At 37.1% G+C, this 16,031-nt stretch overlaps 1 protein-coding gene across 1 annotated transcript in view; it reads right to left on the bottom strand.

Moving 5' to 3' along the window:
• Nucleotides 1–16,031, bottom strand: part of LOC150095256 (uncharacterized) — a 500,251-nt gene that overhangs the window by 42,017 nt on the left and 442,203 nt on the right. The window contains exon 21 of the mRNA XM_090410231.1: nt 13,445–13,684. Within this exon, the coding sequence (XP_090266357.1) occupies nt 13,445–13,684 (240 nt within the window). The remainder of the gene's footprint in view (nt 1–13,444; nt 13,685–16,031) is intronic.

The raw sequence follows: 16,031 nt of genomic DNA, 5'->3' as shown, positions 1-16,031 counted from the left end.
GTGTGGTATGATGTGTATGTCAAAGGGACCTCTTAGATGAGTCCTTGACTCCATGAGTATCTTAGGGTAGTAATAATAATATATATATTTTTAATATGGACCCTCCACACAAAATGTATCACACTAAAACCCATAACACAATAATGCTACATGTAGAAAAGTAATTAGGGTGAAAACAAGCAATCTGTTAAATGTGCTTCTTGAACAGCTGGAGATTGTAGACATCAAGGAAAACAGTACAGGGAATCTGGTTCCAAAAAACAGAGGTAAGAATTAAAGAAAAGGGGTGAAAAGTTGGTACAATAAGTGTAGAACCGAACTCTGTATGGATGTTGACTAGCAGCTGTTCATGTTCTTACATGTTAGCCAGTACAGCAGAACAGCATCCATGAAAATTACCATAAAAAAGACATAATGCAGAAACAAAACTCATAGGAGAAAGCGTTTGGAAGCAGTCAATGATTCAGTTGGCTGTCCTCTTCTGGATAGTATCAGGCATTCTTAAGGAGGTTTTTGGTGAACACCCCAAATGCAAGAATAATATGCTAGATTTTAATGGATTTTGGATTTATAGTGTTAGAAATTGTAAGTGAGAAGTGGTGTTTTGAATGAAAGAGAAAGTTTTTATAGGATGAGTTTGTGCTTTGAAAGGCTAGATGGGAAAGTCATCCCAGGAAAAATGATCTTGATTGGAGAAATATTACCAAAAGTAAAATGAATAAGATACAATTCTCATTTGGTAGCACTGAAATTCACTAGATTACCTTGACTGGAGAATGGTGAGAAGATCAGTGTCCAAGACAGTAGGTTAATCATTTGAGCACCACTGCAAGGTCCATCAAATGCAGAAAAATCATGTAGAGTACTATCATCAATAAAACAATGGATTGGATTGGAAGCTAGTGAGAGAAGGTTCTTAATGATAAGGAGAAAGTCTGGGTCAAATCACAGAGCCTTGGGATACCCCAGTATTGAATGATGAGAGGAAACCAACTACTATAAAATACAAGACCAGACGGGAAAAACTGATGGCCAATGACCAGACTGTAAAGGGAAGAGGATAGACCATAAGATGTCATACCAGACAAATATAACAGTTTCCATAGCTATTCAAGAGCTCAAGTTTTTAGTATATTTGGAGGAATGGCATCTGGATCAGAAGACTTATTCATTTTTTTTTGTTGAAAGTGTATTTTTCACTTGGTTAGACTATAATAAATTTAGTTTAATCCTTTATCCAAGTGTGAGCAAACAAAGTTTGCACCTGAAAATATCTTCAGGACTGAATATGGTGTTGCACTACCTTAGTGGAGTAAGGTAGTGCAACTCCTTGCAAAGGTGGAGCAAGCTATCAACACTCCTATCTCAGTATCTCCCACAATGCAAAACACATCTTCGACCTTTATTGAGGTCTCTTCAGTGGGAGCCAGATCCAGTGGTGGAGATACTGGGCAGAAGCAATAGCGAGGTCATCTTATTTTTTTTATTAGTCTTCGTATTTAATTATTAGTCACTGGCCAATCCCTTTATGCATAACATTATACATATCTGCAAGGAGATGTGTTTTGCTTTATGGGAGATACTGAGATAGGAGTGTTGATAGCTTGCTCCACCTTTGCAAGGAGTTGCACTACCTTACTCCAGTAAGATAGTGCAACACCATATTCAGTCCTGAAGATATTTTCAGGTGCAAACTTTGTTTGCTCACACTTGGATAAAGGATTAAACTAAATTTATTATAGTCTAACCAAGTGAAAAATAAACTTTCAACGTCTTTCTGTAAATCCAGAGTAATTTAATAAAAAAGGTGGCACACCTTTCCGCAACTCCTGTAGGTAAAGATGACCTCGCTATTGCTTCTGCCTGGTATCTCCACCACTGGGCCTTTCTCCCACTGAAAAGACCTCAATAAAGGTCGAAACTAGTCTGGGTAGCGACCAAACATATCCACAAGGAGATGTGTTTTGCAATTTTATGGGAGATACTGAGATAGGAGTGTTGGTAGCTTGCTCCACCTTTGCTACGAGTTGCACTACCTTACTCCAGTAAGGTAGTGAACACCATATTCAGTCCTGAAGATATCTTCAGGACTGAATTGGCGCCTGAAGATATTTTCAAGCACAAACTTTGTTTGCTCACACTTGGATAAAGGATTAAACTAAATTTATTATTAGAGACTTATTAATAACTAGATTGAAAATTTTTGTGATGTCTTTCAAGTGGTCACAGGAGGAGGGATGTACTGAATTGTTTATGGCATAGCAGGAGGTGGTTTTCTTCATTGTCTATACAAGAGTTGGAAGAGAAGGCTGATACCAATTCCACCTCTCTCTCTTATCCAATATTATATTGGATAAGAGAGAGAGGTGGAAGCATGGAAAGACAAAAGCTGCACCCAACCTTAGCAAGGGACCAGAAAGCTCATACTGCCATTTGAACAGAGAGCCCTTTCAAAGTTAAATTGGAATGTTTTGATCCTTTTTTCTAGTTGATGTAAACTAAATGCAAAGCTGGGATTTTGGGCTTAGGCATTTGAGATTTTTTTATCTTGGACTGCTCTGGCACATTTGTTGGAGAAGTAAGACTTTAATAGTAATTGAAAATCATGTATGTTTGGAGTAAGGAATGAAGATCATCAAGCTAATGAGGATTATTTCAGTTATTCGATCTGAGCAGGTGTTTGTATTAGGAGAATAGAAATAGTTGGCTATGGAAAATAGATATATAAATCCCATAGATCATCCCAACTGGTACCACTGTAGTTCCAAAGGACATGAAGCTAAGACTAGCTTCATGGTCAAAGGTTGATTTGTACAAAAGGAAAGTTGAACAACATTATTGTTGAATTTGTCATGAGGAGAGCTAATCAGCTAAAAACTGATTAGCTCTCCTCATATTCATGATTATGATTGGTAAGTGAACAGTTTATATTAAATCATTAATAAGAGCGAATAGTTCAGGTCATTTCCAGCTAGAAGGGAAGTTAGAATTTGCACTGAATTATGTACACTGAAGTCTGCAAGGAAGATCTCACTGTTTGGATAATTAGATTGTAGAAAATTCAATTTTAAACATAAATAATCAAAGAGGTGAGTGTAGTGATTGAAATTAAGGGAGATGCAAAGGCAACAAATGAAAGCAACAAAATGAGGCAAGGAAATCTTGAGTCAAAGCAGATCATCAAGAGGGAATTCTTAGGTCTCTTTCTATGGAATGTCATATCTAACAAATGCACACATATATTGTCCTTCTTGCACAATTAATCATGAAGAAGACAGTTTGGATACTTCACATGAATGGTAGTGGATAGCAGCTAACATCTGGTAAGAAATAACAGATCAGGTTTCAATGCATACGAATGGTGTGAAGTGCATATCATTCCAGTAGAACTTCCACATTTACTATGAGGATGCCATACAAATATACATATACGTATATGTATTTTTGGACTATTTTTGTTCTATTCATGATATATATATATATATATCATAGCATGTCTGCTATATTTGGATTCCCTCCAATCATGATTTAGCAGAGTAAATGGCAGCAGAATTATTTACCAGCTCTTCTGCAAGCATATAAGATCAGATTAGATCTTATGTGCAATCTAGTGGCTAGTCTGCAGAACAGCTCATAAATACCAGCAAACTAGTGCTTATGATGTGCTGAACATGCCCATGAAAAGTGTCTCTGCACTGTGTGTGTGTGTGTGTGAAGAGCAGACCAGAAATGGAGAGAGAGGGAAAGACCCACTCTGAAGGCAATAGTCACTTAATTCCACCCAATAAGCATTGGTAATGCTTCACCAAGAAATGAAAGTAGCTGAATTCTGAAATAAGCTTTCAGAATTTCAGCTATATACCAATATCCCTATTAAATATTTTGTTCTGCTCACATTCACTTCATATCATATGCTATCAAATTCATCCCTTATAAGATAAGGAAATGTGCAAAAGAGCTGGCTGTACCCAACTTGGTTGTTCAACAGGAGTCTGGCACCAGGAACAGTCCCAGAAGAGTGGAAAGAAGGAAAAATAGTGCCATTGTATAAGTGAGAATCCAAGTCAATAGGTGTCAAACTATAGGTCAATAGGTCAATGTGTATGTGTGTGTGTGTGTGTGTGTGTGTATCAAGTGTAGTAGTGAAGGTGTTAGAAAGGCTAGTTAGAGACAGAATTCAAATGTGGATTTGAATAAGAAGACAGCCAGCAACCCGGCGTGTGGCGATATACGTTCATCTGCTGTTTAGGGAAAGGACTATGATTGAAAGAAAGGGGGTTTTGGAAATGGTGGGGATAAAGCAATGTGAGAGAATTATTGGCGAGGCAAGGAGTATATGAATCTTTTTGAAAACTCGTGTTTTTATATATATATTATTAAGGGTGGGCAGAGAATACTTTGCGGGGGTGAAAATAAAAAGAATTCCTTGGAGAAGAGAAAGGATATGATGGAGGTTTAGGGGTGGGAGTAATGGGGTGTGAGCCGTTTCAATGGTGCATCGTCTTCGGAGCTCGTGGGGGGAAGTGGAGGCTATGTCATGTCGGTTATGTCCCACATTGCTCTACCCCAGACAAAGGTGATACAGTAGTCATCATAAATCAGACAGATTCCCACATTGCTCTACCCCAGACAAAGGTGATACAGTAGTCATCATAAATCAGACAGATTACCACAACAAAATAACAGCTATTTTAGACAACCAAAACACTTACCAAAAAATCCAAAATGATCCTACCCCCAACATCATAAAACAAATTAACAACACCCTACATGCTCTCAAAAATCAAAACAAGATAGACAAAATAATAATGAAAAACACAACACCCCCACACGTACCCCTTATATGTTCAGACAAATTAAAACCCACAAAGACGGTTACCCGAAACAGCCAATAGTCTCATACAAAAACACCACCCCATCACCTTATTGAAATTCGTAGCCAAACTACTCAAACCATCACTAATCAAGTCAAAATCTGTGATATAAAACACAGACGACTTTTTCAAAATAATAAAAACCTAACTCTAACCCACGAAGACGTCCTCACTTCACTGGATGCAACTTCGCTATACACCAACGTAGATATCCCCATAATGTTAGACATTGTACACATGCTACTGACAGAAGACCAGACGAACAAAATTCACGAACAAAATTAACACTCAGCAATATCATAAATATAATCAAACTAAGTAATCCCAGCAAACTTCTTTAATTTTAACAATAACATGTATATCCAATTTTTGGACTCCCTATGGGCAAAACAGCAGCGGACAACTGGCTGAATTATTCCTATGACACATAGACCACACCTTCTCAGCCCTGCACCTGCATCACCTTTTACAGCCGACACGTGGATGATAATCTATGCATTGGAAAACCAATATGCATCACCACCTTATAAGCATCCCTAAACGACTTCAGCGCAACAGACTGAAATTCACTGTAGAAACAGAATAGGATAAATCCATCAATTTCCTAAACCTGACATTAGTTAGAATAAACAACAAAATAGCCACAAAAATATTTCACAAACCCATGCATATGGGAAACTACCTACACTTCAGCTTATACCATCCTTATTCTATTAAAAAATCCATCATTCTAGCACAGTTTATCAAAACTTACAAGTTTTCAACTACACTTAATTACCTAAACACAGAAATTAAGCAGTTAACACAGATTTTTAAAAATCAAAAAAAACTACCCAACACAACTAATAATTTATGCCAACAAAACAGCAAAAACCCATCAAAACAATTCAACAACCAAAACAAACTTCCCAACACAAAAAATCATCAATCTACCATACATCCAGAACACAAAAAGCATACAAATACATTTTCAAACACACTGACTATAAATTGGTGTTCACCACAAACCAAAAATTGGCAACACTTCTAAAACCTACAAAATCTCTCTCACACACAAAGAAATATTACGTAGGCTGTTCAATAAGTAATAAGACTAATTTTACTGTCACGAAACCACTCATCACAATATTAATTTCTTTGGAATAAAGAAATGTTGCTGTCTGTATTAACAAAAGAGGTTGATAGATGGCGTATATGGGCTGATGTGCCAGAGTGTCACATGATTAACGCAAGCATGTTTTGGCACGCATACGAGCGATTAAATTTTGTGTGTGTTTGTAAAATCGGCATCAGACAAGCTTAAGAAGTTATCACCTTCTTGTTCCAGTCTTTCTTTCCATTCTGTGCACACATCCACTCGATGCTGCATTTGCTCTGGTGTCAAGAGTTTGGGAATCCATCAGCCGCAAACACGTTTCAGTCCCAAATGAGTGAACACTTCCCACAGAAATATTCAGGATAACATGCAACTGGCGTACTGTAATTCTGCGATCCTCCTTGATGATAATCGCTGCTGTGTTGATCATTGTCTCTGTGATGGACGTTGAAGGTCTTCCCTCACGTTCAAGATCTTCCACATTTTGCTTTCCTTCCTTAAAGATTTTATGCCAGTAAAAAACACTTGCCCTCGATATTGCTTCATCGTGGAAAGCTTCACGTATCATGTTAAAAGTGTCCGATGCCGATTTTTGCAAACGCACACAAAATTTAATCGCATAACGCTGTTCCAAGGACACTTCCATTTCGACGACTGGTCGCAGTTTGTAGGCATGCTGAAACAAGCTTGCATTTAGTCATGTGACACTCTGGCACATCAGCCTGTATACACCATCTATCAACCTCTTTTGTTAATTAAAGACAGCAACATTTCTTTATTCCAAAGAAATTAATATTGTGATGAGTGGTTTCGCGACAGTAAAATTAATCTTATCACTTATTGAACAGCCCTCGTAGAACACCATAATGCTGTTTACAGATTTCCTTGCCAAAAAGACTGTGATTAAGTTGTTGGAAAAGTTTGTGAGAACTAGGATCCAGAGTTGGGTTGATAACAATGGTATTATCTTTGATGGACAGCATGGATTTGCTAAAGGGAGGTCATGTTTTAATAATCTACTTACTTATTACAATGAAGTGACTGCTTCCTTGGACAGAGGAAAAGGATACACAGTAATATACAGGGTGTTCGGGATAAATTTGACATATTTATAATTAATTATATTTTTCCGTAAGTTACATGTATTAACACACACTTCTCTTCATTTAAAAGTTTGGACCCTTCTTCATTCATATACAAGATGTCAGAAAGGATGGATAGCTGGAACCCACCTGAATCATGGAAGAGAATAACTTGTATCATGATGATTCGTGCCCGCCATCAAAATAAGGATATTACGACTGCTGCCCAATGCTCCCTGAATACAGTAAAAACAATCAGGCATGAACTAGAGACTTGCAATGGTGACTACGAGGATGTAGCAAGAAGAAAGATCCCTAGCAGACGATCTGATTGCGTTCGTACAGCAGAATTCCTCGCAAATCTGCAGGAACAGGTGTTGAAGAACCCTGGCATTGGAATTCGGGCTTTGTTCGTGGAGTTGCTAACTGTAGTCAAGCCCTGGATAAGTATGGCAGCAGGATTCGGCCCCTTGCCACACCTCTGGGAAAAGTCAAAAATGGTTGTCTGAAAATTTCTACGACTTCACCAGTCCAAATGTTTGGCCTCCAAACTCCCCAGACCTTAACCCCATGGATTATTTTGTATGGGGCGCAGTTGAAAAAGACACCAATCGCACTTCCAGTAATACAAAAGCCCAGTTAATGGATAAAATTAAAACAGTTTTTGCGGCCCTTCCCAGGGAGACTGTAGCATCAGCTTGTTCGAGGTTCCGAAGCAGAATTGAAGCTGTGATCAATGCTAATGGTGGTTATTTTGAGTAAATCTTGTTGATAGTATTGTAATTAACTCTGCCTGTAATGTTTTTTTGTCAATTCATTAAATTTAATAGATACAAAGAAGATTTTCTTTTTCCTTACGAAACTGTCAAATTTATCCCGAACACCCTGTACTTGGATTTCACAAAGGCTTTTGATAGAGTACCTCATGATAGGTTGACAGTCAAACTAGAGCAGATGGGGTTCGATATTAGATTGGTGCATTGGATTGGAGACTGGCTATCTGATAGGTATCAACAAGTTGTATGGGAGAGCGATATCCAGAAAAAGGAAAGTCACTAGTGGAGTGCCTCAGGGGTCTGTTTTAGGTCCATTGCTGTTTAACTTGTATATTAATGATATAGGTGAAGATTTGGATGGAGATATTCAGTTGTTTGCAGATGATGCAAAGTTGGGACGAGCCATGAAGTGTAGTGAAGATGTTGTGGCCTTACAGGAAGACTTGAATAGATTGAGTGATTGGGCACGGAAATGGGAATGTGAGTTCAATGTTGCAAAATAAGGTTTTAAAATTTGGAAAACAAAGATGGGATGCAGAATTTAGGCTTAGTGAGAATATATTGTTGGAGGCAGAGGAAATAAGAGATCTGGGGGTGATAGTGGATAAGGATCTAAAATTTAGTATAAACATCGCCAAAATTGTGAAGACAACACAAAGGCTTCTGGGAATGATGCGGAGGACACTGACGTGTAGAAGTAGGGAGATTCTTGTTCCATTGTATAAGGCTTTGATTAGGCCACACATGGACTATTGTGCCCAGATTTGGTCACCTGGTTTTCAGAAGGTTGAAGAGATGTTGGAAAGGGTCCAAACGAGACTGAATAAGGTAGTTTCTGACCTCTGGAATGTCGAGTACGAGGAAAGATTGAGAAGATGTAATTTGCAGAGTCTGGTGGAGAGAAGGAAGAGGGGAGATATGATGGAGACCTACAAGTTGGTAAGGGGTTGTTATAGGATCAATGCTGGAGAAGTTTTACAGAGAATAGTGGGAGATCAGGGGAGAACCAGAGGTCATCCCTGGAAACTGTATAAAGAGGGTGCGAGTAGGGGGGTGAGAGGCAGGTTTTTTTCGTGCAGAGTTGTGAATGATTGGAATGCCTTGCCTGAGAATGTGGTGTCTGCAAAGAGTTTGAATGTGTTTAAAACACGGCATGATGAGCTGTGTGTGATAAAAGGACCTCCCAGATGAGTCTTTGACTCCATGAGGTCTTGGGGTGGTAATAATAATAATAATATATCACCTACACAGGTTCTACAATCAAGTCTTTATGAGAAAGACTACAAGAACACTTCCGTAACTGTAACATCTTTATTTCAGAACATTTAAACAATAAAAAATGCAACAACCAAAAGAAAAAACAGAATACAAAGTACAGGGAAAACAGAAATAGCAGTCCATGCCCCTGAACAGAAATATACCCTACAAATTGACAAGGCCATAATATTAGATATACAGATAATGAAACAATGCTTAGAATATTGGAAACAATAGCCATAAAATATGACAAAAACTCAACAAGCATCCACCGGCCCTAAATAATCTTCGATTGTTGGAAGCTGCATAACATAAAGATTAGGTCATGACTCCGACCAATAGGAAATAACATAGTTACACTAAAGAAAGAAAACCAAGCCGACATGAGCCTCCACTTCCCCCACAAGCTCTGAAGATGACACACTGTCGAAACGGCTCACACCCAATTACTCCCACCTCTGAACCTCCATCATATCCTTCCTCTTCTTCAAAAAATTGTTTCTATTTTCATCCCCTTCCATAGTATCTATATTGCCATAATTAAAATCATCCATAATCACCCTTTTCTTATTTGCTTAGCTAATTTTATTAAAGTCACTACCATCTACATTACCAGGTCTATAACAACATCTAAGTATTTCATTCTATTCACCTCTATCTTACACCATACTGCCTCAAAACCACTGGCACTATTTCCCTCTTGCATCTCTGCTTTGTATGAATGTAACTCTTTCTCTATCATCAATAGCACTCCTCCCTTTTTTTTTTTTTACCCTTTCTATCTTCATGAAACACATCATACCCATCCATCTCTATTCCTGTCAGGATGTCATCCTCATCCAGCCATGTCTCACTTATTAAAATAATTCTTGGGCAAACAGACTTAATTAATGCAACTATGTCATTTGCCTTGTTTCTTACACTTCTAGCATTTGTATTCAAACATAGCAGCTCATTCCTGGATCTATAGCTAGTTCCACTGATACCACTTATTTGATGTGACTTCTCCATGCTTAACTCAAGCCATGTTCTTTTCTCCTTATTCATCTCCAACTGTTTTCCCCTTGATCATAAGTCATTCCCCTGCTGTTTTGTCTACACGTGCATTCACATCCTTTTGGAGCATCAACCTTTCTCAGGCTGTGTTCCCTCGTCCACTCTGAGCATTACCGTTGCCGTGTCTGTCTTGCACACCTGCCCTCTCATTCTCTATACATATACCATTCACTTCTTCCTTCATAACCACCTCTTTAATCTCTCCTGACTTACTCTCCCATTCTTCCACATCACTTCCCACTTGATGAGATTCATTCTCTGCACTCACTTCTCTACCTTCTAGCAGCAGTCTCTCCAAATGACTCACACCAAAACCATTCAAACTGCACTCCTTTCTCCTCACACATTTCCACTAACATATCATTCATAATCCTTGCTCTCTGCTTCATCTCACCACTGTCATACCTGGGCAACACAATTACTATCTTTCCTATTCCAATATTATCTTTTATCTGTCGCAACAACCTCATGTTATACAATCTAATGTAGTCTTTGTTCCCAGCCAAGTCATTTGTCCCTGTTACAACTACCAACTCTTTTGCTCACTTACGAGGGTGGTCTGAAAAGTTCTCGGCTTCGACCATAGATGGCAACACCATCGGCAAGAATTTTCTAAGTTGATACATCCATTGTAAGCATCCATGTGAAATTGCAAGTCATTCTATCAAGCAGTTTGTTTTATACAGTTGTCTGAAGCAAAAGTGTTATCTGAAAAGGATAAATTGTATTGTGCGGTTATAAAATTATTTGTAAAAGAAGGTTTAATGCTAAAAGAAATTCATTCCAAGTTCATAAAGGTTTATGGTATGGGCACTCTCTCTTCTCCTTTGTTTTCAACAATTAAGAAATGAACTGCCGAATTTAAATGTGGCCATACCAGCCTTGAAGATGATCCAAGTGAGGATGTCGTAAAAGTGTAACAACACCAGAAATCATTGATCAAGTGTACGATATGGTACTGGAAGCGGTGAGTCAAAGTATGTGAAATTGCTGATACTATAGGCATTTCAAAAGAATGTGTAGCATATATTTTGCATGAAGAATTGCAAATGAAGAAGTATAAAGTATTTTACCTTGGGTATAATAAATGTTAAAAATACCAAGCAATTTTAAACCTGGTTTTACTCCATTTCCCAAGTAAGCAAACAGACAAATAAGAGTCAAGTTTGCACCTGCAAGTGATGCAAGCGATGGGTAGTGGCCCCCATGCTTTTAATACAAAACATCATACATCCCCTTCTTGGAGATGTGTTTTGGCATTAAGGGTAAATATTAAGATTAGTGATCAGAGCTTATGCCACCTTTACCACGAGTTGCCTTGGTCTTGCTCTACCTGTAGGATCAGCTACACTTGCAGGCGCAAACTTGACTTATTTGTCTGTTTGCTTACTTGGGAAATGGAGTAAAACCAGGTTTAAAATTGCTTGGTATTTTTAGCAAATGAAAGAAGCTTTGCACATGATAGGTGCCGTGCTTGTTCACAGCAAATGAAAAACACACTCGTATATAAATTTATGAACAGTGCTTGGAGCGTTTTAACAAGAATAAAACTAATTTTGTGCATCGATTTATTACTATGAATGAGACTTAGATTCACCAGAATCCAAACAGCAGTCAAAACAATGGACAGAAGCCAGTTGGTCAGCACAAAGAAGACAAAGTGTCAGTTCCATCATCAGGAAAGGTCATGGCATTGGTGTTTTGGGATGCTGAAGGCATTTTGTTTATTAATTATCTTGAAAAGGATAAAACAATAACCAGGGAATATTATTGCAATCTTTTAACCAGATTAGTTAAAAAAAATTCATGAGAAAAGACCCAGTTTGCAGGAGAAAAAAAATCATCTTTAATCAGGACAATGCACCTGCCCACAAAGGTGTTTTGGCAATAGGAAAATTAATGGATCTGCTATGAATTGTTGGAACATCCACCCTATTCACCAGATTTGGCTCCCTCTGAGGGAGCCAAATCTGGTGAATAGGGTGGATGTTCCTCACTGGTCAGTGTTTTTCTTCGAATCAATAGGTGATTGCAGCTGTAGAGAGGCATCTTACTGAGAACCACTACAAGGATGAGATAATGGTGCTGGAGCATCACTGGAATAAATGTATTAGTCTTAAGGGAGATTATATTGAAAAATAAAAATAATTTTGAAATTATAAATTCGTTTTTTCATTGTTAGGCTGAGAACATTTCAGATTACCCTCATACTTCTCATATCTAATGCCTCCAGGAACACAAACCTTTGCATCCTCTCATCCAGCACACCTTTAATAATTGAATCATCATACAACACCATTTGTGGGTCTTTTGTTATCTCGTTTATACCAATATTATTTGTTTTCATTACTTTTACTCTTCCACACATATCCCAAATTCTCTTAACTTCATTCCACATCCATTTCATCTCTTGCCTCATCCTAACCAACTATACCTTTAAAATATTGCATGCCATTTTCCCTCTCATTCACTCTCTTAATTTTGTTGCCAGTCATAAACACTTGTTTGCAGTCAATGCCAGTTGCTACCTTCCCTTTAACTGCACTTTGTTTTTTAATTTCTGCTAGATTCATATCATTGATTTTTAAGTTTCTCAGATTTCTCATTCTCTTTTTTCAAAACTTTTTTACCATTTTTTTTGCTAATCTTTTACACGATCCTTTTTCTATCAGATGAGCACTTATCCTCACAGCATTCTCACTACCAACACTTTCAGTTATCAACATATTAGAACTCATCAAGTTCTCATTCAGCTCACTCACACACCCTCCTTCCATTCATCTTAAATATCCATAATTTATCTATATAATCGAATGAACACATATAGCACACACACCTCACATATCACGGAATGACTGAAATCAAAATTAAATTCCTGCATGGAAAAAGACGCCACCAATTTCCTTTGGCGGTTATTTTACTAAGCTCTAATTTTAATGAATCCATAAACAAGCAAACAAAAAAGCCCACACACTAATAATACTGCAAGCACACAATTTTTACAGCAATTCTTACTCATAAACACACACTTATTTACAATTGATTATTCCAAAATACTTATCTGAAATGGGAGCCTTCTTTCCATATCACTACTTCTCTCACTACAGTAGTTTAGCTGTATGCTACCACCATAATTAGAGTTTTCTAAATCATAGTTACTAGTTGAAATATGATATTCAAAACTAAAGTTCAAGAAAAAGAATGATTTCTCTAAACAGTACCTAAAGATTGCAGAGACAAGCCTTTAAGTCGTTTACATATATCTTTATTAAATCTATGTATATAATAATGAGGAATACTTACAAGCATAATGTGTACAATCAAGTATTGTTTCATGCAAATCAGATGTTATGTTCAGTGCATGTTCTTCATGGAGAACACATGATTTTTCTTGACTACAATATTCAAAGCTTCTACACCTAAATGCCGACTCTTGCTTGCAAATCTTAGCACATTCTAACACATCAACTGTCTTTTTTTCAGATTTTCCAGCTAAGTGTGTTATTTTACCAGGAAAGGATTCAAAAAATTCAATAAACTGTCCTGAAATAAAAGTAAAAGTATAAATTTAATATACTAAAATATAAATTAATATCAATTTCTCATGTGTTATATCATTTTATATTAGCCAAAGTTTATATCATTTTAATAAATAAGACTATTCCTATAGCCAATTTAAATTCTCATTGTGTATTCAGCATATTAGAACCAAAAGATTATTTTTTTGCCTTTTATATAGCTTCCACCCATAAAATGTTGTAAACATATTGTACACTGGTGCTATGGACGAGCCGAGGTTTTCTTTAGAAATTTTTTTTCCCCATAGTTTCATGAAATACTTTGCTTTCCTTCCTCAGGAAATAATATAAATACACTAAAAACTAGAACTCAAACAATATCAGTTAACAGTTTATTTTGGTTAGACTATAATAAGTTTAGTTTAATCCTTTATCCAAGTGTGAGCAAACAAAGTTTGTGCCCGAAAGTATCTTCAGGACTGGGGTAGGGTAGTACAACACCAGGCAACTCGTTGTAAAGGTAGAGAAAGCTCTCATCACTCCTATCTCATCTCAGTATCTCCCATAATGCAAAGCACATCTCCTTGTGGATATGTGTAATGCTATGCATTAAGGCAAGGGCCACTACCCATACCGGTTTCGACCTTTATTGAGATCTCATCAGTGGGAGCCAGAAGATACTTTCAGGCACAAACTTTGTTTGCTCACACTTGGATAAAGGATTAAACTAAACTTATAATAGTCTAATCAAGTGAAAAATAAACTCTCAACATCTTTCTCTGAATCCGGAGTAATTTAATAATAAGGTCGTACATCCTTTGGCAACTCCTATAGGTTGGGATGACCTCTCATTGCTCCTGCCTTGGTGTCTCCACTACTGGGCCTGGCTCCCACTGATGAGACCTCAATAAAGGTCGAAACCGGTATGGGTAGTGGCCCTTGCCTTAATGCATAGCATTACACATAACCGCAAGGAGATGTGCTTTGCATTATGGGAGATACTGAGATGAGATAGGAGTGATGTGAGCTTTCTCCACCTTTGCAACGAGTTGCCTGGTATTGTACGACCTTACCCCAGTCCTGAAGATACTTTCAGGTGCAAACTTTGCTCACACTTGGATAAAGGATTAAACTAAACTTATAATATCAATTAATATCTCTAGTAATTTCAAAATGTTTCAACGTTTAAACAATGGAAAAACATGCATTCACTACTATGCTGGCTGTGGGTTCGTGGGTTGCTGTACCCTACTGGTAGATATAAATGTGTTGTGATGAATTAAGGAAGACCAAACTTAATGTAAAATCATCCATTGTTTTTTTGTTACACTGTAGAGGATGCATCATCATTTCAGCTGATCCTTTTAATGCTCTTGAGTAAACACAGTAATCAATGTGGAGTATTTCAATTTGTTGCCATGTACTAGTTCTAAATAGTACTAAAAATATCCTATCTCTACAGAAGCCTATGCAACAAGATAAGTTGTTTTTTTATTATTATGTTTAATGCTTTTTTGTTTTTTATTATTATTATTTTTACATAATTCAGAAAGTCTGCTCTAAAGACCAAGCATGAAACTTTTTAAATGCCACTTCAAGCTTCCAATAAGCAGGGCAATGTTCTCACATTCATCTTTCACCTAAAGATATTCACAACACATTCAGCCCACAGCAGGATTTGAGCCCTCAGCACTGCTTTGGTGTACTATCCTCTCAGCTAACCAGACCAATTTATTAGAGTGGAAATTTGCTACAATTAATTTCATTTAGAATAGCACTAATGCTATTCTAAATGTTCTTCTATGCTTTGTTCTGTACTCTTCAGATATCTGTTATTTTTCTGACAGAAAATACACCTGGCTCTCACTATAGAAAATGTGCCCCCTTTTTCAATAGTTTGATAAAGGGAGTATGTTTTCTATGGTGAGAGCCAGCTGTATTTTCTGTACAAAAATTACAAGAATGCTTTAAAGATAATGGCTTAGTGATATCACCTGTGAAGCTATCTGCTACTCTTCAATTATGCTAGTTGACAAGGATTATGTAATTAGGATCAAAATGTAGATTGTCAGTATTTTAGCATTAAAATTTAAAAATAAAACTGTTCCTATCTAGTACAATCAGAGCCTTTTGCTTCAAGTATGCCATAACAAATGCTTGAGTAACTATTGCTAAACAGAAAAAGTAAAAACACATACTTGTTAATTTAAAAAAGTGTGCATGTGTGCACGTGTGTGTGTGTGTCTGTGGTAAAACCAGAAAAATGTACCATATAGCTATCACTTCGAAAAAGTATTGAATAACCCATTAGTGAACTTCACTACTACATGTTCTTTTGCCAGAAATAATAATCCTAAAAGAATTTCCCATCA

The sequence above is a fragment of the Typopeltis vanoorti genome, chromosome 20 (assembly GCF_054136105.1).
Source record: "Typopeltis vanoorti isolate ZY-2024b chromosome 20, IOZ_Tvanoo_1.0, whole genome shotgun sequence".
Classification (NCBI taxonomy): Eukaryota; Metazoa; Arthropoda; class Arachnida; order Uropygi; family Thelyphonidae; genus Typopeltis; species Typopeltis vanoorti.
This window is presented reverse-complemented; position numbering and strand designations above follow the sequence as displayed.